At 46.0% G+C, this 25,913-nt stretch overlaps 2 protein-coding genes across 3 annotated transcripts; one reads left to right on the top strand and one right to left on the bottom strand.

Moving 5' to 3' along the window:
- Positions 1–1,914: 1,914 nt before the first annotated feature.
- Positions 1,915–11,594, bottom strand: wdr3 (WD repeat domain 3). Its single transcript, XM_084689703.1, has 27 exons — positions 11,379–11,594; positions 10,751–10,946; positions 10,380–10,589; positions 10,147–10,265; positions 9,975–10,053; positions 9,590–9,685; positions 9,038–9,133; positions 8,794–8,895; positions 8,113–8,210; positions 7,919–8,023; positions 7,602–7,832; positions 6,921–7,014; positions 6,701–6,802; positions 6,518–6,600; positions 6,223–6,361; positions 6,077–6,133; positions 5,723–5,823; positions 5,380–5,491; positions 4,791–4,925; positions 4,554–4,604; positions 4,384–4,449; positions 3,686–3,778; positions 3,558–3,608; positions 3,400–3,443; positions 2,948–3,076; positions 2,761–2,854; positions 1,915–2,245 (listed from the first exon to the last, which is right to left on the bottom strand). Exons 2-27 carry the CDS (start codon positions 10,922–10,924, stop codon positions 2,090–2,092), a joined length of 2,817 nt encoding a protein of 938 aa, XP_084545829.1. The 5' UTR covers positions 10,925–10,946; positions 11,379–11,594; the 3' UTR covers positions 1,915–2,089.
- A 331-nt stretch (positions 11,595–11,925) lies between these two features.
- On the top strand, positions 11,926–22,556 carry gdap2 (ganglioside induced differentiation associated protein 2). 2 transcript variants are annotated; one of them, XM_084689637.1, is made up of 14 exons: positions 11,927–12,100; positions 12,491–12,711; positions 13,886–14,025; positions 14,217–14,370; positions 15,039–15,127; positions 16,007–16,083; positions 16,312–16,471; positions 17,028–17,181; positions 17,758–17,834; positions 18,062–18,138; positions 18,217–18,356; positions 20,378–20,432; positions 20,560–20,703; positions 21,615–22,556. In XM_084689637.1, exons 2-14 carry the CDS (start codon positions 12,530–12,532, stop codon positions 21,654–21,656), a joined length of 1,491 nt encoding a protein of 496 aa, XP_084545763.1. In that variant the 5' UTR covers positions 11,927–12,100; positions 12,491–12,529; the 3' UTR covers positions 21,657–22,556. The 2 variants fall into 2 exon arrangements, with proteins under 2 accessions (XP_084545762.1, XP_084545763.1); XM_084689636.1 differs by having other exon boundaries at positions 11,926–12,100; positions 18,062–18,356.
- Positions 22,557–25,913: the final 3,357 nt, after the last annotated feature.

Genomic DNA, 25,913 nt, shown 5'->3' with positions numbered 1-25,913 from the left:
ATTTCCATGCACTCTGCGCAGGTGAAAGTGGAGCTGGGTGTGGACAGCATAATGCTTAACGCACACAACCAGATCAGTGAACTGGTAGGATGCTATGGCACTAAGAAAACAAGAAATATTCGGCCTTACATAAAACACCACGTAAACGAAGCTTGAAAAAATGTATTTGTGGACAAGTGTTGATGACGTAAAACAAACAAAAAAGTATGAAAGTTTCGAGGGAAGGGAGAAAGAGTTTTTCGGTAGACAGTAGTCAAAGGGGTAAAAGGCCGACACAGAAAGAGAGCATTCATGGAGCCCAGCGGTTCCCTCAGAGAGGAGTGTTGGAGCTGGCCAGCTCTGTGTGTCCTCTCACCTCATCACTCACCACATGACTGGACGCACACCAAGACCCCTCACACCGCCATACCATTACCCTAGCAACCAGCTTACATGGGTCTCATTGGACGGACCCACAGTAACTGACCCAGGTACAGGCGGAAGATGCAGTCATGACCGATTGACTGACTGACAGGCGACTATAACGGGCTGCTTAGCTCACCCTGGCTGCTATTCCAATGATGATTCCACTGAGGTAACCTCTCAGGAATAAACCAAGTTTAACCCAACAAAACAATTGTAACAAAGTGTAGTCAAATTTTAGAACGTTTTATTCCACCATTACCCAATCCTCAAATCCTCAAACAAACCCACTCTGTAATACCTGCGGTTGTTCAGCGGGTGTCATTAAATCACTAAGATCTAAGATTAAAATAGTTAAAATGCTAACTGGAATAAGGATAAAGAACACGTTTTACGTTTGAGTCAGGGTGGGACCCAGTTACTGGGCTGTCAGTCCAGACCTGGCCCCCTAACAGCTGCAGTCAGGTGCGGGGGCTGAGTTTGGATGACCCCCCTGAAGGAAAGGCAATGCTGCCCCCCAGTGGACGTAGCGTCACGATCCACATGCCATCGTCACGTTTTCAGTGTCTCTATCACATACGTTTTGAACCGAAAATGACAACGGTTGGGTTGAAAAAACTGCTTGCAAGTAAGTAACGTTGTAGCTCCACAGGGCTTACATAAATCCTCACCTGAAGAGGCCCTGGCATAATGTGTACCTGGACACATTAAATTGATGAAATGCTTTATCTTTGATCAGTCTTCATACTCATTAGTGTAACCACAACTCACCAATGTGATTAGTCCCTCAGGCCTGTACTCAGCAAAAATGCAAAGGTTGTGTAAGTGTGCCTGTTCAGTTCTTTTTCTTAAGAATTTTTAATTTTGGTAGGTGTGACATTTACGGCTTTAAAACCAAATCCAGCCTCATAAAGAGTTGCCAGCCCTTTTTATGGCCTCGTAAATAGTTAGGGGTGGATTAGTTGAGTTTTTGGGGGTCTTTTGTTATATTAAAAAGCGAATGGGGCAAATAGGGCATTTCAAGGTGTCCCACAGTCAGGAAATAAACGCATGAGGAAAATTAAGTGTTTGATGTGGGTGTAAAACACATCTAACTGTTGAAGGATTACTGTTCTGTCTTACACAAGGTCAGCACTGACACAGGAAGTCAGTGTTGCGCCATGAGGTACACTTCCTCCAAACAAGGCCTTGGCATCGTAAACTCAGCCGGTACGGGGGGGGGGGGGGCCCAACCAGCCCCCCTCTCTGGTCCCGGGCCCCCGGTCCCAGCCCTGGCCTGGCTCCAGCCCTATATCACCCCCCCAAGGCTGCAGTACAGCAGAACCCAGAGAAACAGGCCTAAATCATACCTGTCCTAACTCTGTGTGTGGGACTCAAGAAGCAGGGAGGAAGTCAGACATGAAATGTATCTTTTAAGGACCCAGTTTAATATTGAAGTGTTTTATATGGGTCTGGGAGCTGCACTAGAGACTGGCTGACTGGAACAGAGAGAGCAAGCTAGAGGAGGCAGGGTTAAGCACGAGCAGGACTCAAGTTTATTTGGTACGTAAAGATTTTCATTGGACACTTACATTCTATGCAAGTCTTTAGATAAAAAAACATTTAATGATCTGTCATTCCTTCCTGTGAGCCCAGAATGTTGGTGGCGGGGAGGATTTATATAAAATCAGTTTTAATGAGACATGATTCAAGCAATGGAGAGGATGGCTCGTTCCCTCTTCTTCCTCTTCCTCTTCTTCTCCCCCAGGCGACCGGTGGCGTCTGCGAAAAACATCACATCCTCCTTGCTCTCAATCTCCCTCTGGAGGAACTGCAGACCCGCACTGTTGAAGCCCATAACATCCTGCACACAAGACATTAAACATGATCATTCACCAGAAGGTAACAGTTTTGGGTATCAGGCTGGGGCAGGATGGAGGACGGGGTAGGAGGAGGATGTAGGGGTATGAGGCAGGGGTACAATGAGGCTGAGGCTGGGGAAGGACAAGGCTGGGGCAGGAGGAGGCTGGGGCAGGAGGACACTGGGGCAGGAGGACACTGGGGCAGGAGGAGGCTGGGACAGGAGGAGGCTGGGGCAGGAGGAGGCTGGGGCAGGAGGAGGCTGGGGAAGGATGAGGCTGGGGCATGGCAGACAGGACATGAGAGGCGTGACTCACCCGGATGTAGGGGTATAAGGCAGGGGTACGATGAGGCTGATGCTAGGGAAGGACAAGGCTGGGGAGGACGCTGGGGCAGGAGGAGGTTGGGGCAGGATGAGGCTGGGGCATGAGGTGGCTGGGGCATGAGGAGGCTGGGGCATGAGGACGCTGGGGCAGGATGAGGCTGGGGCAGGATGAGGCTGGGGCAGAAGTGACTCACCCGGATCTGGCGTACTCTGGAGATGGTGTTGGTCCTTAGCCCGTCTATGGCTGTCAGCAGCATCTGGTTACTGGAGATCTGGCCAAAGTGGATCCTGAACACACGTAAGAACAATACTGAAGGCACAGCAATACAAAACCCACACAGCTGTAGTGTAAGGGGCTTGCAGGTTGTCAGTGCTATGTACCTAACCAAGAAGAGCAGGCAGCGGCAGACCAGCTCCACCTCCAGCCCGTCCTGGATGTAGCTGTTGAACAGGGACAGCAGCTCTGGCACATAGGGGAACGGCAGCACCAGCAGAGACTCCTCCAGTTCACTGAGGACAACGGGCGAGTGGGTAGGAGGAGAGAGAGGGCAGGGGTGAGGTGAGAGCGCCCATTTGAAGGAGACAGAGCCCAGAGAGACACAGAGAGAGAGAGAGAGAGACACAGAGAGAGAGAGAGAGAGAGAGAGAGAGAGAGACAGAGAGAGAGACACAGAGAGAGAGAGAGAGAGAGAGAGAGAGAGAGAGAGAGAGAGAGAGAGAGAGAGAGAGAGAGAGAGAGAGAGAGAGAGAGAGAGACAGACAGACAGACAGACAGACAGACGTGAGATGAAAGAGAGAGAATAGGAGACAGACAGTCTCGTGTGTATCCTTACCTCGACCGGACCTTCCTAATGACGTCCAGGACATAGCGGGATGGCTATAAACAGACAGGACCACCGTTACTATGGTAATGTGTGTGTGTGTGTGGATCTGAGACGGGTACTATGGTCGTGTGTGTGTGCCTTGGTTTGCAGGGCCTCTGTTTACTTACTGACACATTTCCCAGCGCAACTAGTATAAGATTGGGTTTGGGTGGAGCCAACTGTAAAACACAGCACAGACCATTAGCAAGAAAAACTGACTTGGGAGTTTGAGTTAGTGTGTGTGTGGCTCACGTACCTGCTTGCCAGCTGACTCACAGGCATACTTGTGTTCCTCCATCTTCCTGTTCTCGTCCCTGTAGAGTTCCAGAGCCTCCATGATGCGCTCGGCCTGAACACAAACACAGCGATAGACACATGCAGTGTTACACACACACACGGCTCGACAACACAGTGCTTCATGGGCACAGAAATACACATGACACGGTTAGACAGACATACACAATCTGATGGAATATTGGAAAAACAATATGGCTGGCTGTCAAAGTTGATCAGATAAAAATTGTAACAAAAATCTGTTATGATAAAAATAATTACGCAAAAATGTTTACACAGGTACTGGTCGGATGGTACAAAAGAGTTTAAGGGCCAAACAAAAAAGTACCTCTGTGTTTTGAGAATAAAATGCATGACCCTAACACTTTCCATAGGATGGCAAATAGCTAGCAACAGAAAAATCGTTTTTTTGAATCTCAAGTTCAGCTACAAAGCCCTGTTAGATGGGTCTTTCGACAAGACCAAAGTGATCTGCAGTTACTATCGATGTGAATTGAGTTACCACCTAGTCCTACATCTAGTCTTAAATACCATTTGCTAGTCAAGTACACAGCTAATGCAGACATCCCTGTTAGCCCAGAAATATCTTTATTGGCAAAAATGTTTGCGCTCGACAGCCATAATTTAAATAATTTGATAACATGATGAAATGTTACTCACAGCTTTGACGGTCTCGATTGTCTTTTTCCCTGCTGGTGCTGCCTCTCCTTTGGTCTCTCCGGGAACCTGAGACACCAGGAGAGATCAGTCAGGTTGTCTACCCATTTAGAGCAGTGGAGAGACAAGTCAGACCATGTTCAGGACGGTCAGATCCCACCAGCATCACTCACCACAGTCTCCTCGCCTTTGGCCACTTCCTGCTCGAACTCTGCCTCTCTCTCCTGGGGGAACAGAGGTTACAATCACATTGTTGGTAATGGTTTGGAGCCTAGATCCATCTCAGGGGTGTCTGCCCATAGTCCAGGCCTCTCTCTGAATCTCTACCTACCATTTCTCCATCTCTACCTACCATCTCTCTCTCTCTCTGAATCTCTACCTACCATCTCCCTCCCTGAATCTCTACCTACCATCTCCCTCTCCTCGTCCAGGATGATGGGCTCCCTCGTCCTCTCCCAGAGGCGCAGGGACTTGTCGTGTGATGAAGACACTAGGTGGTCCCCATTGGGGCTGACGGCCACACACCACACCTCGCGATGGTGACCCTGGAGACACAAACACCCTGGGGGTCAGAGGAGAGGCTGGAAGACAAACGGTTTCTACAAATACAGCTTTGTTTACATAGCAATGGTGCTCTATAGTCTTTATGTGTTGGAAATCTTGGGATAGGTAGATGGACCCTTGTACCCGCATCCTGGTACAGGAGAAAGGCTCTATGAAAGATGGATGTAAACTGGCACCCCAATCTTAACCTTGGTAGAGCTATATCCCAAGACTGGACGTCCGTGGTAAGAGCAGTTGATTACAGATCAAGTGGTCGCAGGTTCAAATCCCCCTTGTACTGTAAGTTGCTTTCAAGAAAAACGTCTGCAAAATGATTACACTATCATTCTACTGATTTTACTAGCACCTAATTCTAAAGGACACCCTTTCTGATTAACAACTACAACAACATTCCGGCAGATTAAACTGTGGAACCCAGGGGGGGTCAAAGGTCACCTCCAGGGTCTGGATGAGCTGAAACTTGTCTGCGTCCCACTGCTTGATCTTCTTATCCTTTCCTGCCGTGAAGAACAGGTGGGTTTTGGGGACAAACTGAAGGAACATGACACTGAAAGGGAAGAAAAGAACAGATGTAAAAAGGGTTGCCTTATGCAGAATAGGATGTGATGTCGACATGAAGTCCACATAAAGACAGTCAGCAAATCTGCAGATGAGGTAATAGATCGTGGGCATCTTAAATTTAGGAACTGAGACTGAACAGCATTTGGTTGATTCAACAAGTACATCCAGCTCACACGAGAGGGCTTGGGGGAACAGAACACTCGAGTCACAAGCTCACCTGTCATCGTGAGCAAAAAGAGATCGATGACAGTCCCCAAAGTCTAGCCCCCAGATCTTCACGTTCTTGTCTGCAGAACCTGTGGCAATCAAGTTGCTATCCTACAGGGAAAGATAGAGATTCAATACACACACAGCAGTTCACACACACAGTATTACAAACACACACACACGACAGAAGTGCACACATACACTAACACTACCATCTATACAAAGACCACTAGTGCAAACTCAAATATTACCACCCTACCTACACCAAACATCCACATGAATGTACACAAATTCCACAGGTGGTAAAGCATATATTTTCAGAGTCTTGTTGTTTTCATGCTGTATTGACAGGCTGAGTACTCACATGAGAGATGTCTAGACACAGCACAGGCAGCTTGTGTCCATAGAGGGACAAGAAGAACTGTAGCAGATGGAAACAACATTCATTATAGATACATAAATCCACTGTAATGCAGTGATCACACTTGGCCTGTGTGTGTGCATGTCTACCTTCAGAGTATCTGTGTAGAAGATCTTAACAGTGCAGTCGAGCAGGGAGACAGCCAGCAGCCTCTGGTTAGGGGAGTATTTCACACAGAGTACATCTTCTTCAAGCTGCAGAGTCCGTGTGTGATTTAGCGTCAGTCTTCTGCAACACATACACACACACACACACTATTAAACCAACAAAAACTTGTGTTCATTCCCATGTCAAAGCATCCCCGTGACCGGAGATGGGGCAGGGCCTTTTTATAGCGTGAGAGAGAGAGAGAAATGTTGTTCCAGAGAGGAAAATTGGGCTTACTTTTGGGCGGAACCTTCGTCCTTAATCAACTCAAACTCCCAGAACTTCACAGTCTTGTCGGCTGCACCAGTCACAATACCCCTCTGGACAACAAACACACAGCAAGGTGAGCGTTGCATCTCTCTCTCTGACAGAGGATAGACCAGAGGACAGACAGAGGGACCAGAAGGTCAGGGGTCAGACCTGGTCCGGGGACAGACAGAGGGAATAGAGGGCGCCATTGTGGGCGGCGACCGTCTCCAGAAGGCTTCCTGACGCCAGGTCAAAGATCTGAAGCCCTCCACTCTGAAAGGAGACATGAAACAGCAGCATGGGCCCAACTGGACTGGGGATACAAAATTACTTTTAAAAACACAGAGTGTGTGTGTGTGCATAAAACCCTGCGTGTGTGCGTGTGTGCTACCTTGGTTCCCAGGATGATCTGTCTGTCGCCGGGCACAAAGAGGGAGCAGAGGGCGTATTCACATTCCATGGTACGAATCACTTGCAACGTTGACCTGTGAAGACACGGCCCTTCCTGTTAGAAAACCTTTAAAACTCCACATGTGTGAAATAACCAAGTACCTCTGGACTAGTGGATCTGTCTATACTAGCAACGTGTCTGTACTGCTGTAGAGTGACTTGTCTAGTGAGTGTTTTGGGAGACATCAATCATTTCAGATTGTGCCTAATCACAATCAGTCGAGCAGCTATTGCTTTTTTATTTGTTTAATTTACTGTTCTTTTGTCTTATTATTTGTTCCTTTATGTGTTCCTGCTGTAATGTATAATGTGCACTGATTGAGTCCCTGAGTGTATGAAGACCATCTGTTGGCTGCATGTTACCTTGTTTTTTTCCTCTATTCACTAACAGAGGAGACTTCATACCACTGTCTCTCTAAACTGGTCATTATTCGTATTGGAGTGTGTGTGTTAACTATCTCTCTCTCCAATCAACTGGTTGTCTAATACTAACAAACCCAGAACCTAAACTGAGTCACACCGTTCTAGGGGGGACGGGACAGTAATTTCCACAACAATGCATCTGTACTTCTATAGTGTCTGTAACCCTACAGAGCCTGTGCTACTATAGAACTGGTCTCACCTGTTCCAGACCTTGACGGTATCCCCAGAAGCGGACAGCACGGCGATGTTGTCGGAGCTGAAGGCGAGCGTGCGAGCGTCGGTGCGGTGTCCCCCGAGGGTGAGGCGGGCGGTCTTGGCCGGGGTGGGGGTCTTGACCCCGGTCCCCAGACTGTACGCCTCCACCGTGTTGTTCTGGAGCAGCAGAACCAGCCTCAGCTCTCCTCCAGCACACAGAACACAGTCCGTCCACCTGACAACACAACAGTCAGCCAACGGGTGTCTCCAAAGGACGGTGTGTCTTTGCGTGGCGGGGGATGTGTTTGGCTTTACACCAACCTGATTTTGGAGGAGGCTTTGATGGTGGTTAGTCTTAAGATCTCGTCTCCCAACGTTTTCTCCACCACCACGTCTGGGGACTCCGTTTCCACACTTTGCTGAGCTCTATACCAGGAGTTCAATACCAGGAGTTACACTTCACATGTTCAGGAGCTGAAATGGTGCTGGTAAAAACAGTGATGTGTTCAACTTACTGGGCCTTCTTCTTGGCTTTCTTCAGCTTCTTGGCCATCCTCCTCTGCACCTCCTCTTCAGGGAGCACCGTGAAAACCTCCAGTACTGAGTCAGTCCCCTGAGACACAAGCAGCCCAGACTCAAACACTGTCCACTACCATCCCAGACTCAAACACTGTCCACTACGAGCCCAGACTCAAACACTGTCCACTACCAGCCCAGACTCTAACACTGTCCACTACCATCCCAGACTCAAACACTGTCCACTACGAGCCCAGACTCAAACACTGTCCACTACGAGCCCAGACTCAAACACTGTCCACTACGAGCCCAGACTCAAACACTGTCCACTACGAGCCCAGTCTCAAACACTGTCCACTACCAGCCCAGTCTCTAACACTGTCCACTACGAGCCCAGACTCTAACACTGTCCACTACCATCCCAGACTCAAACACTGTCCACTACCAGCCCAGTCTCTAACACTGTCCACTACCAGCCCCGTCTCTAACACTGTCCACTACCAGCCCAGACTCAAACACTATCCACTACCAGCCCAGTCTCTAACACTGTCCACTACCAGCCCAGACTCAAACACTATCCACTACCAGCCCAGTCTCAAACACTGTCCACTACAAGCCAAGACTCAAACAACGTAGATGATCAAAACCAGCGTGTTCCTGCTGGTCCAGACCACACTTACATGGCACGCTACAATCTTGGCCTTGGCATCTGTTGTCATGGAGACGACCCTGTCCCTGGCCTCTCTCAAGAGAGACCCAGCTTTCTGACAGCTCAGGATTCTCTGTGGACAGATAGAAGAAGAGAACAATTTTAAAAAGAGTTGTGTGTGTGAAAGCTCTATAAGAAGGCATAGAGAGTGAGAGACAAGTTGAGAAAGGAAAGAGCATTTAAGAGACTCATGGAAAATAAAGTAAAGTTGGTACCTCCTCCAGCTCCTCGTCTGGACCCTCCTCTTCATCACCATCATCGGTAAGGACGCTTTTCCCCTTCTTCTCCTTGGGCTCGCCTGTCTCCTTGCCCTGAACAGAGAACATGGTAGCAGAGGAGGATCAGTCTTTAATACTGGAACAGACAGCAGCATTAACTAACCCTAAACCCTTACCCAGAAGCATTAGGCAACAGTAACGGAAGATCAGTTTTGAAATACTTCAGTATCTCTAGGAATTAGAACAGCATGAATTTCAGCAGGCCTACTCCAGATAGAACAGTTATATTTCAGCAGGCCTACTCCAGCTAGAACAGCTATATTCCAGGAGGCCTACTCCTGCTAGAACAGTTATATTCCAGGAGGCCTACTCCAGCTAGAACAGTTATATTCCAGGAGGCCTACTCCAGCTAGAACAGTTATATTCCAGGAGGCCTACTCCAGCTAGAACAGTTATATTCCAGGAGGCCTACTCCTGCTAGAACAGCTTTATTCTAGCAGGCCTACTCCAGCTAGAACAGACATGTATTCCAGCAGGATCTGAGCTCACCTTGTCCAGGTAGGTGATGTCCCAAGCACGCAGCTCACTGTCAGCAGAGCCCGTCAATAGCCTGCTCTGCTGATTCAGCAGCACCATGCCCCACACCTGACACAGATACACACACACTTAACAGCCCATCTAGACAGCAGTGATCAACTGCCCTAGGAAACAACTACAGATTCAGTAAGTGACGCATACTGTACTCATTGACACAGGGATTCATGAATGCTACTAGACCAAAAGATAATCAAATTACTTTTCTCAAACCAATAACAAATACAATTAATAAAATGCCAAGACCAACAATGTTTTCCAGTAAGATAATGGATCGATTGATTGAATCACTCGTCTCAGCAAATGATCTTCCAGTGTAAACATGATTACCAACACTCACCTCACTGCGATGGCCCACCATGGTCTTGAAGCAGTGCTGAGTGTCTAAATCCCACCACTTCACAAAGCTGTCCTTAGAGCTGTGAACATACGAGATACATTACCGAATCATAAATACAGGGTTCATCACGTACAAGGTGATAGGCCGTTGTCTCAGTATGAATGTGTGTTACCTGGTAACCAGAAGGTTCCTGTCCTGGAGGAAGAGAGCCTGTGTGATGGCATCTTTGTGCCCTTTCAGCCTGTACAGACCACACTCGTTGATTACGTCCCACACTATCACATCTGTATCCTAAACAATGGAGACACAACAATCATATCACAAACACGTCATATCGTTAAACCCATAAGGCCTGAACAGATCATTCATTGGGGGACCTGGGGCCACTGTGGGATGGCAGCTCACCCTTGAGCCGGTAACTAGTCTGGCTCCCAAGGAGTCGTAGTGTAGGACTGTGACGGCAGACTTGTGTCCGCTGAAGGAGACGTTGCTCTCGCCATCCATCAGGCTGAACACTCGCACTGCTCCGTCTTCGTAACCCACAGCGATGTGGATGCCATCAGGGGAGGCGCACAGGTGTGTCACTTCATGTTTATTTCCCTTGAGAATGAGAATCTGCAGTGGGGTGGGTAGGTGTGGAAAAGAGGGTGATGGAGGAATAGGTGTGGAGAAACGGGTGATGGAGGACCCATTTACTATAACGAATGATGTGGCCGCGTCAAACGGTTATGGTTGAACTGCGGTCTACTATTGAGTTATTCTCCAATACAACTCACCTTCTCGCCTTTACGTATGTCCCATATGAAAACATGTTCGCAGGCTCCTACTGCAACGTAGCGTCCCTTCTCGCCGCCCCGCAACGTGACATAGGCAATGTTGGCCTTCTGACTGCCAATCACACCGAAAACTGCACTCGCGGCATAACGCAGATACTGCTTGGTTAATCCCATGGCCGCGAGCCTTGTGAGTTTCCTTGAGTTGATAATTGAGAACAAAGATATTTTAAGATTACAGTTTATCATAACATGACTGCTGCCTGAGAGATCTAAATTAACAACGTCAATGATCCGACTATAAGAAGTTTTCTCCCTGCGAGCTACTACGGCAAACAACAAGCAGGCAAGCAAATGTTGACTGTGGACACTATTAGATCACATAATTCCCAAATAAATTGATGATCCTGGCTAGGTAGTTACAGTAGCTAACAAAGTGCTACAGTACTGTTGACAGCATAACCCTGCAGTAGCTGCTAACTACTAGCATACCCACGTGTTGTTTCATACAGCATGTCAACGAGGTTGCAACAAACTGCATGCTGTGTATGTACTGGTCACTCATTGCAACATATACCGCTACACAAACAACTTAAAATGTAGTGTAACATGACTCAAATGTTAAGCTTACTTGGTAAAAAAAAAACTGTAGAAAATAGGCGTCTGTCAAGATAAGTAGGTCCTTAGCATTCAGTTAGAGGAGTTTTCGCTTGATTTCATAGTTAGTCCGTAGTAATCAAACACAGATCAACATCGGATGAATTAGATATTTTAGATTTAGCTAGTCCCAGAGTTTCGTCCCAGTCTAAAATAGCATTGTACCGTTGCTTTTACATATTCAAAACTGCATAGCACAACGCTGGTGTGTAAAAATGTTTTGGTTTTACACATTCTGTTATCCATTATCATAGCCTGTGCACGCAACTAGTATACTTTGGAGCAGACGAAGAACAACTGGAAAACATATAAATAAGCCAAGGCCATACAACCAAGGACCTTGAAAATACGGTATTATTGGGCCATAGACATATAATATAAGTAAGAAAAGTGTTTTCTGTTATTTATGGTTTTAATATTTTCTGACAACACGCTATGCTTTTACACTAAATATGTCATTTTATTGTATATCCCTAACCAAAGCGGAAACAGTTATCAGGAGTCAGCTGACCAGGAAAGATCGGTTCACGTAGAATCACGCTCACAATAAACCTAGTAAAAACATTTTGCAACATTTGTGGAGATGAGAGGGTCATGAGGACGCTCGATATTCGCCGCTTGGTGTAAACATTTTTGTCGCGTTCTGTATACTTTGTTTAAGTGGACTTTCGGTTGACCAGTGGTAATAAAGGGAAGGTGCGTGTATTCGGGCTTGGTACAATATTTAAATTGTGTTTTTCCAGCAATGTTAGCTAGCTTAATTACTGCATTTTGTATCGCTGAAACAAGTTTTACTTCCTTCTACCTGGAGGGCTGTTGTAGACTTATCTGTCAAATACGTGTAATAGTCCTTTTAGCTAGGTTAAGAATAGCTGTCAAAATATGACAGTATGGAAAAGCATTGGTATTGTTGTTTTCCAATTCTTCAGTATCTGGGTAATCAAATACCATAATTCGAAAAAGTCTGTTTCAGAGTTACGTTGAACAGACGATCAGTATTCTGCTATCTACTACATGACATCCAAGGTTGCCTGTGTGTGCGCATTTAGAGGGGGCTCATGTTTCTGTGGCTGTGTATTCCTCCAGCGTGGGCACTGTGGAGCTGTGAGGTCCAGCCAGGGCAGGATGGATCCGCTGGGAGCGCGCTCGCAGTTTGTGGACGTCCAGACGCTGTGTTCCTGGGACCAGCAGCAGGATCCAGAAGGAGGGGAGGCCCCGGTGGATCAGTGTGACAGTGTGATCAGCCAGCAGGCCTTCCCTTCCCCCTTTCCATTCAGACAGGACATCAACCGCAAGATTGTACTCTTGTGAGTGTGTTGCTCTCCTGTCAGTCTGGCTCTACCAGTGTTGTGTACACACACCGCTTCCTCCTCGGCTTCTTCCTTCTATTGGCTCGTTCGTTCTGTGCTCTCACCAGGCCTCTAGTTTGCTCTCTGCATGTCTCATGGTGTCTTTCTCTCTTCTGCTGTCCCATTGTCATGTCTACCCTCAGAATCAGAAAAATCCCAAAGGGTTTTAATCGCCATGAAAGTTTGCACAGACAAGTAATTTACTTTTTTACATATAGGAGCAAATCTTAAATACATCCTGAGCGTCCCTCCCTAGTTCACCGTAACCTTTTGGCCTCTAAACCCCTGTAAGAATTAACTCAGAGAGGGGTGTTGAGGTCAGCTTTCAAAGTGCTCCTGTTCCTGCTGCGCTGCCACTGGGTTGACCCTCCCTTCTGCTCCTGTGGGCACAGCCCTCGATAAGTCCTCTTTGTTCAGGAGCACATGACAGCCCTGGGTCTCCGCTGGCTCTCCGCTGGGCAGGAGGCTCTCAGTAAGGCGCTTGTACCCAGGCCTCCCACATTCCTGCTGCTCATACCACACGCTGCCACCGAAGCCCTCTGGAAACAGCTTTAGCAGCTGGAAAATACAATCATGACGCCTATGAAGGGCTTTCGGGTTTGAAAGGATGCAGGTTAATTCCTTACCAAGCTGTGATCTTCAAGTACTCAACTTATTTTTATATGAGATCAACTTTTCCACTATCCTACCTGTTAAAGTTGTTTGTTCTAAAAAGTCTCCGCACAGTTAGTGAAATAGCACTGACACAAATGAGACTGTAAACTAGGCTTGAACTTGAACTCGGAATTACAACGATGCGTCTTTCATAAATGTGAATAGACTTGGGCCTTAACTTGTGTAAACTTGAGTACTGCCTGTTTTTGTGTTGTAACAAAGTCTGAGTGGTGAATCTCACATCGTGCAATTTTAACACTGATATTACCTTTGGAGACTCACTATGATTTGTGTATCTCAAGGATCTATATTTATTATTATTATTTTTTAAGTGGAAATAGTTCTTATTGCTTGAGAAAAAAAATACAGATTTTTCCCACAATGTAAAAAGCCAAACCAAGTTCTATGAATGTTATTCCTGTAAGTGAAGCAATCAGGTTGTAACTTAACTAACGGAGGATCCTCTCTCACCTGTCAGCACGGGCAACGTGGCCTTGCTGAACTGCACAGCCATCGTCAACACCAGCAACGAGACCCTGACAGACAAGAACCCCGTCTCTGACATCATCCACCAGCATGCTGGACCGGAGCTTCGGGAGGAGCTACTCAAGCTGAAAGGTAGGGGGCGCCAGTCCCAGACACACCCAGGGTTTTCATACGTGCATCTTCTGCTTTTAGCATCTGGAACCGGAACGATTGAGGTTAGGGTTGGGGAGATCAAGTGTATCATCATGTTGGGTTGGGGGTTGAGTTAAGGTTTATGCTGGGTAAGATGCAACCCGTCAATATGCGTATCATCTACCTTTTAGGATGCCGGACAGGCGAGGCGAAGATGACTAAAGGTTTCAACCTGGCTGCTCGCTTCATCATCCACACGGTGGGCCCCAAGTACAAGGCCAGATACAGGACAGCCGCAGAGAGCTCCCTCCACAGCTGCTACAGAAACGTCATGCAGCTGGCCAAGTAAGACGCCTGCTGGCCCACTGCACTGAGGGCCATGTACTGCATGGTGCCGTATGGGAGCTGCCTGTGTGTACTGAGGGTTCTGTAGCCACAAACATGGGTTTACTTTGGAAGTCAATAGGGTTTTTCCTCCTTCATCGTTTACTAGGTCTCTGCTTGGTCATGTCGAAAGCACTGCAGCGAGACACCCATAGGTGGCGCTGTAATCAATTATTGAAGTCAGCCCTTGTGGCTAGACTGGTGTCTCTTCTCCGGTTGACATAAAAGGTCTACCTCATGGCATTTTCCTACATCCTTAAAACTCATCAATCTCATCAAAGTCTGCTCAACTTGAAATATTGTTTTCTATAAATGTATCTAGTTTGCCCAGAGATGCGTTCCAAATCGCTGATCTGTAAATTAGACACTTGCTTGTCTGTCTGAAGATATACAGTATGGTTGCAGCCCAAGTTTCGGTAGTGTTTCAGTAGTGTTTCGGTAGTGTTTCGGTGTTCTCACTGAAACACCAGCTGAAAACTCTATTTTCAGGAGCTGATCAAAAGTAGGTGTCCTGAGAAGTTTTCTTCAGGAATCTGTTCAATTCTCTCTGCTCTGGTGAAGTTAGGTTGTGTGTGTGTGTTTGAGTCAGTACAGATGTGCGATGACGTTCTTCCTGTTTCTCCCACCAGAGAGCAGTCCATGGCATCTGTTGGCTACTGTGTGGTGAGCACTGCAAAGAGAGGTTACCCACTGGAGGACGCAACGCACATAGCCTTCAGTGAGTTACACACACACGTAGCTAGCTACAAACAGAAACATGCAAACATATCCAAACAGATACATACACACACATACCCACAGTTGCACATTCATGCAATACACAGTCATTTCTTTAGGCAAATAGCATATCCTTAGAAAACATTTTAATTCTCTACATGTGTGGTTCATTAGGACAAGGTTCAAGGACACCATCCTACTCCAGGTTTCTAACCACAATTCACAATGAGTTCAGTAAATGGCTCGGTCAGTGGCTGGTCACACAAACTAACTCGATTCACTAACAAACTGTAGCTTTCATACTGCCATATAATGGCAAGCCTCACATGCCATCTTAATGACCATACACAAACAGCATAGTAGTCAGCCAAACACACTGTGGCATTCATACTATACTGGTATTACACAAAAAGACAGATCCCTCAAGTTAGCCAACTGCTCTTGGTACTGTGCATGTGTCATGTTTATCGTGCATTACTTACATTTAATCATTTAGCAGACGCTCTTATCCAGAGTGACTTACAGTAAGTGCAGGGACATTCTCCCCGAGGCAAGTAGGGTGAAGTGCCTTGCCCAAGGACACAACGTCATTTGGCATGGCTGGGAATCGAATCAACAACCGTCTGATTAATAGCTCGACTCCCTAACCGCTCAGCCACCTGACATGACTGGATCTCATAGTGCTGAGCTGATATTAAATTACTGGAAAGGTCTGAGGGCGTGGCTGTTGAAGTGTGTTAGTAGGTGTGGAGCATGGCTGTTGTGTGTTGCTGTGTAGTATGGTCGTTTAGTTGTGTAAATGTGTGTAGCATGCTTGTTGAGGTGTGTTACTTACTGGGTGTAGCAGGCATGGTGAGGTGTGTTGCTGTGTGTGTTGCAGGAACAGTGCGTAGGTTCCTGGAGAACCATGGAGAATGCATTGAGACGGTGGTGTTTGCTGTGTCTGACGCGGAGGAGGTCAGTGGCTCTTCTCGTTTCTTATAGGAATATAATGTGACATTGATGTGACATTGAGGTCATTAATCATCCTTTAGAGGAGAAAACTACAAACTGAAGGAGAAAATAAGAAAAACACAGCATGTGTCTGTACATGCGTGGGTCACGTATGTGGTTCACCTGATTGTGTGCATCTGTATAATTGTGTGTGTGTGTGTGTGTGTGTGGTGCTTGCGCTCCGTCCTCCAGCCTGTGTACAGGAAGCTGTTTCCTCTGTACTTCCCTCGGTCAGAGGACGAAGAGCGGGCCTGTCTCCCCCTCATCCCTGCTGATATTGGCAACTCTGAAGGGGAGCCTGTGGTCCCAGAGAGACAGATACGCATCACAGAGAAGCCAGGCAGTCTGGAAGGTAACACAGGGCTGCTTCACAACACAACTGGTGCAATAGACAATAGCCAACTCATACACCGACTCTGGAAGCTTACATCGATTACTACTAGGCCTGTTTGATTCATTGTTTGGTCGACATTCTGGGGCTCTTCAATTGTTACCATAGCAACCCCTTCCTCTTGTGTGTGATGGCCTGTATTAGTGCTGGGCAATAATGGAATTACTGCTGCCATCACTTCATTCTCTCCTGCTAATCAGTCTGGTGTAAAAACACTGTAATCTCCATAGAAACCCAGGCTGTGGACATGGCTGAATGGACACATCACAGCTGCCAGTGGAACATTACACATACACACACACATTTGTTAGCATTAATCATACAAAGAGCTGTCTTCCTGAGGGAACAACATGTTCAGCTAGCTACCAAGTTGTGTTCAGCTAGCCATAATAGACTATGAGTCCAAAAGGAGTGTCTGTAACCGATAAACCAACACCAATAAATCAGGAAGTTCTGTTTCTGCGGTAATACACGTACTAAAAGCGCTAACATGGTGTACATGTGACCTGTTGTGTAGATGAGTGTCAGGAAGAGCAAAGCTTGGATTCGGACCTGGGCCAGGTGGGAACACATGCCTTTGCCCGCATGGAGGGAGACGTGGACAAACAGCGCAAACTCATCCTGCAGGGCCAGCGTTCTGAAGCCACCATGCAGAAGCAGCACCAGAGGAAGTGAGTCTCTGAACCACCGGCCGCATGTCCCCTGCACCATGACCACATGTACCCTGCATCCTAACCTACACCCTAACCACACGTCCCCTGCACCCTAACCACTTGTACCCTACACCCTAACCACTTGTACCCTACACCCTAACCACACGTCCCCTGCACCCTAACCACTTGTACCCTACACCATAAACACATGTCCCCTACACCCTAACCACATGTCCCCTGCACCCTAACCACTTGTACCCTACACCCTAACCACATGTCCCCTGCACCATAACCACTTGTACCCTACACCATAAACACATGTCCCCTACACCCTAACCACATGTCCCCTGCACCCTAACCACTTGTACCCTACACCCTAACCACATGTCCCCTTCACCATAACCACTTGTACCCTACACCATAAACACATGTCCCCTGCACCCTAACCACTTGTACCCTACACCCTAACCACATGTCCCCTGCACCATAACCACTTGTACCCTACACCCTAACCACATGTCCCCTGCACCTTAACCACTTGTACCCTACACCCTAACCCTTTTTGGTAATGCTGTTCCCTGTCCTTTCTTGCAGTTATAACCGGTGGTTATGTCGTGCCAGAGCAGAAGACCTGTCTGACATAGCAGCACTCAAGGCTTTATATCAGACGGGTGAGAACTGTGTGTGTGTCTTATGTACAAATAAATGTTGATTATGTAGAGGGCAGCTACGTCCTGTTTCCACTTCGTCGAACACAGCAGCGGGCCGCGGCAGTAATCCCTTTTCAAATGTTTCGTTCTCGGGATTAAATGTAGCCAGTCATGAAAGGTTGTGTGGTCACTGGAGCAGAGCGCGCCACTTCCCTCTGTCTCATGCAGCTGCATGTGTGTTCCCTCAGGTGTGGACATGTGTGGCAGGACTGTGATGGTGCTGGTAGGGAGGAACATTCCAGTCACCCTCATAGACATCGAGAAGGTAACTGGCCGGCCTGCATCTGCAGTTCTTGAATGTGGTCATTTGTTTCACCTTTTGTGTGTGTGTGTATCACTGCAGGCCTTGCTGTACTTTATCCACGTCATGGACCACATCACAGTGAAGGACTACGTGATGGTGTACTTTCACACTCTGACAGGGGAACACAACCATCTAGACTCGGACTTCCTCAAGAAGGTTTACGACATTGTAGATGCAAAGTAAGAACCCATACGAAGCTTGTATTTACTTTGCAATTCCCAAACAGGGAAGTAGGAGTGTGTGTGTGTGTGTGTGTGTGTGTTCAAAGCTTCACATTGTGAAGGGCTGTGGTTAGCAAAGGATGTTTGAAGAGCTGAAAGTGTAGAGAATAAGAATGTATTCACTTACAGCAGTAGCAAACACTTTCATCCAAAGCGACAAATTAGTGCAGGGGGATATGAAACCTCATCCGCTTGGACTGCAGTTTAGTGCTCTAACCACTAAGCTATACCCAGAATCCATCCAGATGTGGTAATTTGGATGGTAGCATAAAATGAGACCACCATCAGTCCTCTCTTAAACCTTGGGTTTTGTTCATCAATACAAACTGTCAAATGCATTTTGCTCTGTGAAAACAAACAGCAGTTGGCCAGCATTTTAGATATTTTTGGTCAGCTCTGGTCCCTGGATAGGGTTAATCTCATCCAAACAAATGGTGCTGCATGGCCAGGGTCACATCACATCCCTTTCAGGCCAGTGAAATGATCTAGCTTTTGCTTTGGAAACCTGGATCCGACTTTTGGAACAGGACCTAAACTTGGAGAGGGTTCTCAACGGGAGGGTTTTAGTGATGACACATTGTTACACATGCTAATGTTTGGAACAATTGTGTTGTCCCAGGCAACTCTGGACAGTAAGAGTTCGGCGTGTTCTTGTGTGCAGTTAAGCATATGTTTTCCATTAAATCATTTAACATAACATCGAATAAAATGTCTGCCTTTAATGTCTGCTGGTACTGAACCTTACAAAGCTTTTGCTACAAAGTTACTGAAGTTCTAACATGAATAGATAATAGACTGAAATGTACATTTTGCTGTGCCAGCAGTTAAAATACCCTCATCATGTCTTCGTATCTGTCTTATCTGCTCAAACAGAATGAGGTCAACGAGTAGTCACTATTTTCACTGCTTTGTCACAGCTTTTTCACAGAACAACAAACTCAAAATGAAAACCAGAGTCATCTCTCCACTAGTCAATGGCCCATCCATAGACTACACTACACAATGAGAACACATCCAGGTCACATCTCATATTATCCATCTCTGACTGGAATTTTTGGACATACATGAGAAACAAGATTTTTTTGAATGTCAGTTTCTAGATTAGATAACCAGCTTTCCTGTTTCACTGGAAAACCCCATTGATGAAAGGCAGCCACAACTTCTGTTTTTGTGGCTTCTGTTTTTCAAATAAGAAATAGATGTGTTAATGACATTGGATGGCTATGTCACCTTTCCTGGAGAATGTCCTGGACTCACTTTTTATACCCAGGAAACCCAACCGTTTAACCCTTGTGCTGCCTTCGGGTCACATGACCAAAAGGTTCATAACGAACCATCGTTGTGTTTACCCAATTTTACCCAATACAAAAGCAAATTTTTATTTTTTTATTTTAACCTTCGCAATGTGGGGGGTCTGAGACAGCCCAACGGTTAAAAGAAAATGCTTCACTTTGTTTTTGTATGCGGTAAAGTTGTCGCAAACGACGGTGGGTCACAATGACTGATGGGTCAGAATGACCCGAGGAGAACACAAGGGTTAATATTTATGGGAGCAGTTCTCTGGTTACGCTCTAGGGGCAGCATAGTCTAGTCATTGGCTCTGTCTAGTCTTCTCTATGTTGAGCTGTTGGCAACACAACTTACTCACAACATGGGTGGCGTGTTCTTCTCTGATGAAGGGGTATTAGAGGATGCAAAATGCACTGCCTTAGGTGATTTGGAACATAAGGCTATAACCGTATGTGCAGTGAAATCCTATATTGGTGAACCGTGTGAAACATGGTTGAGGAGTGGTTGTCCTATATGTGTGTATGTGTGTACCTGGTCCGACTAATGATAACTGATGATAATGATAACTCTTCTGCATCCAGACTCAACTAAGACAAAAAAAGTGCTGGGATTCAGATTGTTTACAATATTTACGTGTAATTCTAGCTGTTGGTGCCATCTTTGATGCTCCTTTTTGGTTTGACCCACAGGTTCAAGAAGAACCTAAAGGCTTTCTACTTTGTGCACCCTACATTCCGCTCCAAGGTAACTTCTTAGCTCTAGACGTTTCACTCGTGTTTTTACAACGTATGGAAAAGTTCAGCCCCCAAGTGGTTCACCTCAGTCTGTAACTCTGAACCCTGACTAACCGTGACCATGTGGTCTATTTTAGGTGTCCACCTGGTTCTTCACCACGTTCAGCGTGTCTGGGATGAAGGACAAGGTGCATCACGTAGACAGCCTGCAGCATCTGTTCACCTGCATCCTGCCCGAGCAGATCGACATCCCGCCCTTCGTACTGGAATACGACTCCAGGGTGAGAGCTGCAACGGCACGGCACACTGTCCTCACGCACTGACGTCCCCAAGGTTCATAACTTAGGTTGGCCTCAGACAAGTAGAAAAGTCGAGCTGTTACCTTCGGATGACTGAGAGACAATAGACCTGAAGGTGAGAGGAAGGCAAAGGCACGCCTGTGTACTTTACGGGTTCATGCTGGAGTGTCAATCTCCAGGGTTTCGCTGCTAGCAAGAGTTTGTGTAAGTTGCTGTTTACTGGTCAGTTTTGACTGGTTTGGAGTGTGTTCAGGGCAAAGGTTTGTTTTTCGGAACATGTTTGTCTACAGACCCGTGGCTATTAGCACGACAAGCAGAAAGATGTCTAGTTTTAAACCTGCAAAATAGGCAGGCCTACTGCCAACTCTGACAGTCTTTGTGTTATCAGTGATTCAGACCAGGGTCAAATGAGTTACAATGCAGATAAGATAAGAGCAGAAGCAGAACAAAGAAGAAAGGAAAACAACAATAGCCTCTTAATTAAATCTCTCACTTGCGCTGAGAATTGACAGTCGAGGGGTAATACCACAATCACTTCCCCCCCCAACTTCAGATGACAGGTAGGTTTGTAGAGTAGGGCTTATACATCTGGATTCACTAGACTGATGAAGCTTATGCTGGTAGCAGGTAAACCAGCCTAAAGATGGAGTGTGTGTTGGTCATAGGTGTGGATGGGTTCAATGGGGCTCCAGTAGTATTGTGATGTACTGGAAGTTTGTGCTTGGTGAGGTACTCATGTCAGGACCGGGTTCTTGGTAGATGCATGTCCTCTACACAAATAGACATAACCTATAAATCTGCAGACTTTACCAATCAATCTGAATGCAAACATTACCTATCAATCTCAATGTATAGAGGCTGCTGACCACATACCGCGTGTGCCTCCTATTCAGATCCAGAGGCCTTCCCAGTCCTCACACTCCTCCACCCTGTAACCACCAACCAATCAGTGCTCTCGCTAAGGGGAAAGTTCACAAACTGGCCTGCTGGATTGGGCCTCAGGCCCGTTGGAGCCAGGAAGTCTGGACACTGACGGACATGCAGGACACATGCACCCTGTGACAGTCAAGACTCTTTCATCTACGATGTTCTCCTGTAAACCAGCGTGAACACAGTGAGATGACAGACAGCTCTTCCTTCAAATGGCAAACTGTATTTGTGTGTGTGGCATGTACAGGTGTAAATATTCAGTGTCAGACAACTAATGTCATGGTTTTACATGTTGAATCTTCACTACAACTTCAGTTTTGTTCCATTGTTTCACAAGCATTTGCATTTATTGTTCATCTTGGAAACATTTCAAATGTGTTGAAGGATGTCTGAACTTCCTCATGATGTGAGTGTTAAACACACTGAAATATTGCGAAGTTTCACAGTGGTTTGCACCATTGCAATGGAGGCATTTAGTAGAACTACATTAACAGTTTTATCTGAAAAGTATCTAATATATTCTGAAAGTTTTTTTTTGTTTTCACTTTTTTGTTTCAACATACTAATTACTTTACAGCTGTTTAATTATTGTTGACAGTACTTAACAAAGAATCATTGTGCCCCACCTCACATTGAAAAGTTAATTTTTGGTTTACCTGCATTGTACCCAATCTCACTTTGATGACATGCTTTTTTCTTTTCTTCAAGTAAGCCAAATTTCAATGTTCAGTGTGTATTTTCTGATTGACTTCAACTCAAATTAATTGTCTGCTTGTCTAATTAAACTGGGATAAGATTAGAGGTAGAGGAATTGAAGTTGCATTTAATGCTGTCATTTTAAAGTTATTTTCCTTTTAGTGTCTTATTACTGTACCATTTGAAATATATTTTATTTGATTCTTTGATTCTTCCTTTTTTCATATTGCCTTTTTGGAGACTCGTGTTGCCTAAGTAGCAGAAAGAGTTTGATCTCAATCATTTCAAGGCAGGTATTCCTGTAGTGAAAACAACTAAATGAACTGATGATTGTTAATATGGATGCAGACCACTTCTGCTATCCTTCTCTACTGTTTATTAACAGAACTGCAAAGTTACCTCTGGGACTCCTGAGTAGGCAGGACCATGGTCGTGAATGCAGTCAGGTTGGAGCTATTATTTAGCGGCATTTATTTCTCAACTGAGTTAGTCTGGTTTACTTATTGCACCAAAATGCAGTTATCACATACACATTCCCACATCAAACATAAATTTAGGATGGATTTTACAACACTTGTACTAAATAAACTATTCTACCATTCTGAGCTGTGGTCTATGTGAGTGAGTTTGGTGCACTTGGTGCATGCATTGACATTGTATGACTATGTTTAGCTTGTGTTCTGCTCCTCTCTCTTACCAACCGTCTCTGGAGGAGGGGATCCCTCTCTGAATTGGTCCTCCCAAGGTTTCTTCCATATTTTCCTCCCGTTGGGAGTTTTTCCTTGTCTTCCTTGAGGGTTTAGGTTGGTTGAGGGGCAGTTCTATGGGCGTATGTGAAGCTCTGCGACATGCTTGCGTGTAAAAAGGGCTATACAAATACATTTGATTTGATGTGATTGCATTCACTTCCTATTTTATACACCATCTGATATCCAGACAATTGTAACATTTCACAATTGACCCTTAACTTCTAAGCTTTTTGTGTTATGTGTATAATGCAGTCCCTCATACAAAGAAATTGAGTGTTTTGGAAATTGTAATTGGGGAACCCAATGTGTTTCCAAGTGTACAAAACTGTTGTAATTGTTAACCTTTATGTCATTTGCTTGTCTGTACCGGACCATCTTTCTCAAGTCAATGTGGTGAATAATTGCTGAGTTGACGGAAGGTTTAATACACACTTCTGTCCTGTTTCCCAGAGCCAGTAAAAAAATAAAAAAAATAAAAAACAGGAAGTGTGTCACACACAATCACTTTTTACCCCTCTCTCATGTTCCACAGAAAAGTTGTGAAACTGAAGATGTGAAGTTGTGTTGTTGATAAAACTCCTCTCCTGCCCCCTCTCCTGTCACCTACAGCACTGTCCTACCCCCTGTCATCCCACCTAGCCTCACCACCCTACCCATACAACTTCTTTTTTTTTTTTTTACATTCAATCATCAAAAAGGATCCTTAGTTATTAAAAAGATAAAGTAATAGAGAGAGGTGGATGTCAAGATGTTCTCTGTAAGAGAGAAGGGCATGGGAGGAAATCTATCATTTACGGACTTCCCTCTGTGACGGCCAGGGGATTAGCTGGCCCGCTGTGGAGGAGCACCTGCCTCTCTGCTCTGCTGTGGTTGTTTTGATGGCTGGAGAAGAACACCTTGTCTACACAACAGCCTGATGCAGGATACTCAAACTAAGCTCTATGATAATAAATCACTTTTACCGTTTGCTCTGCGTTAGTCACAGGGTGACTAAGGGAGCAGCTTGACGACCAGCTCTCCCAGGTAGACACTAGCAAACAGTTCAATGGCCTGCAGACTACCTGTCATGGGGGTAAGGCTTCCAGCATCTTTGTGTTGTTTTTTTACAGGTCATGGGGCAACGCTTTTACATTAACAAAGCAGCTCTAGGGATCGACCCACATAGAACTACCAGCAATCATACCCCTGGTATCCCTGTAGCTTTGTTTCTGTCAACACAACGAGAACTAAAATAACTACAAAATATTTGTCAGTCTACTCTCGTTCTCTCTGTAAAAGACTGAGTAAATGAGCGAATAGGAAACCCCTTGAAACATTAGGTTTCTATTAAATATGATTCAGCATGAAGAACTGACCTGAGTGCCAGGAGTCAGGCTGTAGTAGAATATGCTGTATAATAAATGTTTTCCTGTCACAGTGTTATCTCAAACCCCACACACCAGCTCTCCAACGTTCACTGGACTTCCATGGTCTTGCAGTGATAGGAGAGAAACAATGTTATTCTGGGGCAGAGTGTAACACATTTCTTGTCTGACTGGAAAGGGATCAGACGTTTTATCAGAGTTGGGGGGGACTCCTATCTGGGCAGTGCTAATGTGCATTGCTAATAGGAACAGCATGTTACAGGAACAGCATGTGGTTGTGCTCACATTCTGGAGGAGGAGTATGAGACATGCATGCGCCCTGGGACACAAACTCCAACACACACACAGACACACAGTTGAAGACAGAAATATGCTGTCCTGTACAGTGTGTGTACATGTGCATATTTGCAGCATTAGACATTCTGGCACATGACACTTGTAACATGTAGTGGCAGCTGGACACAACACAGGGACGACCATAAAGGCAGGGCAGGGAGATGGTAGTAGGGTAAAAACACCAGGTGGGGCGGAGATAACCACAATTCAGAGAAATGACGGTGTCAGGAGCCAGCCAATAGCACAAGTCTCTGTTTCTCTATCTCAGTTTCAGCCACAGGACCATCTGGCTCAGAGGGAGGGGGGGGGGGTAAGGGGTTAAGGATACCCTCCCCTCTATCCCACCCATCACCTGCTTCTATCTAAATGACACCTTCCTCCAAGCTTCCTAGAAGGGGATGTGGTTAGTGTTTGCACAGGTTGAAGAAGGGACAGTTTGCTCAAGCTGCTTCAGTTCTCAAGCCTTGGACGGTAAAGCCAGTTAAATATATGCAACTCCGCTCAGGAATGAAGAGCTGGGTGTTGGGTTCTGGGACTGAATGTTGGGTTCTATGACAGGGGCTGAGTGTTGGGTTCTATGACAGGGGCTGAGTGTTGGGTTCTATGACAGGGGCTGAGTGTTGGGTTCTATGACAGGGGCTGAGTGTTGGGTTCTATGACAGGGGCTGAGTGTTGGGTTCTATGATAGGGGCTGAGTGTTGGGTTCTATGACAGGGGCTGAGTGTTGGGTTCTATGACAGGGGCTGAGTGTTGGGTTCTATGACAGGGGCTGAGTGTTGGGTTCTATGACAGGGGCTGAGGAGTTTGTAACTTCATATAATGCCCACTTCAGATATTTGAGCCACAGACACACAGAATCCTGTTTTTATAGTTTGAGGTCACCTAAAAAAGTTAAGTCCACACAGCAGTCCTATGCCAGCTGTCCAAGTGTGTGCATGTGTTCATCCAATTGAATTAACAACCCCTAGAAAGATTTTAAAAAGGGAGAGATGGGAAAGTTTATCCACGCTACAAAAACCATGAGGGCTGAGCAATCAGTTAACACCGTAGCATGAGTCACCTTTATTAATGGCAAAGGGTGACTCAGGGTGGTGGTTTCCCCATCAGTGTGGAAACT

Source organism: Hypomesus nipponensis, chromosome 23 (genome assembly GCF_054491055.1).
Source record: "Hypomesus nipponensis isolate SF chromosome 23, ASM5449105v1, whole genome shotgun sequence".
Lineage (NCBI taxonomy): Eukaryota > Metazoa > Chordata > Actinopteri > Osmeriformes > Osmeridae > Hypomesus > Hypomesus nipponensis.
The sequence above is the reverse complement of the archived record's forward strand: the minus strand, read 5'-3'. Positions and strand labels throughout refer to the sequence as shown.

Excerpts from the sequence above, each read along its gene's own strand:
- wdr3 (XM_084689703.1), bottom strand. The coding sequence starts at position 10,924 with ATGGGATTAACCAAGCAGTATCTGCGTTATGCCGCGAGTGCAGTTTTC. Across the intron at positions 10,266-10,379 it reads GACTAGTTACCGGCTCAAGG|GATACAGATGTGATAGTGTG; the intron begins GTGAGCTGCCAT and ends TCCATTGTTTAG. Across the intron at positions 2,246-2,760 it reads CCAGAGTACGCCAGATCCGG|GATGTTATGGGCTTCAACAG; the intron begins GTGAGTCACTTC and ends TCTTGTGTGCAG.
- gdap2 (XM_084689636.1), top strand. The coding sequence starts at position 12,530 with ATGGATCCGCTGGGAGCGCGCTCGCAGTTTGTGGACGTCCAGACGCTG. Across the intron at positions 17,835-18,061 it reads CAAGGCTTTATATCAGACGG|GTGTGGACATGTGTGGCAGG; the intron begins GTGAGAACTGTG and ends GTGTTCCCTCAG. Across the intron at positions 18,357-20,377 it reads TACGACATTGTAGATGCAAA|GTTCAAGAAGAACCTAAAGG; the intron begins GTAAGAACCCAT and ends TTTGACCCACAG.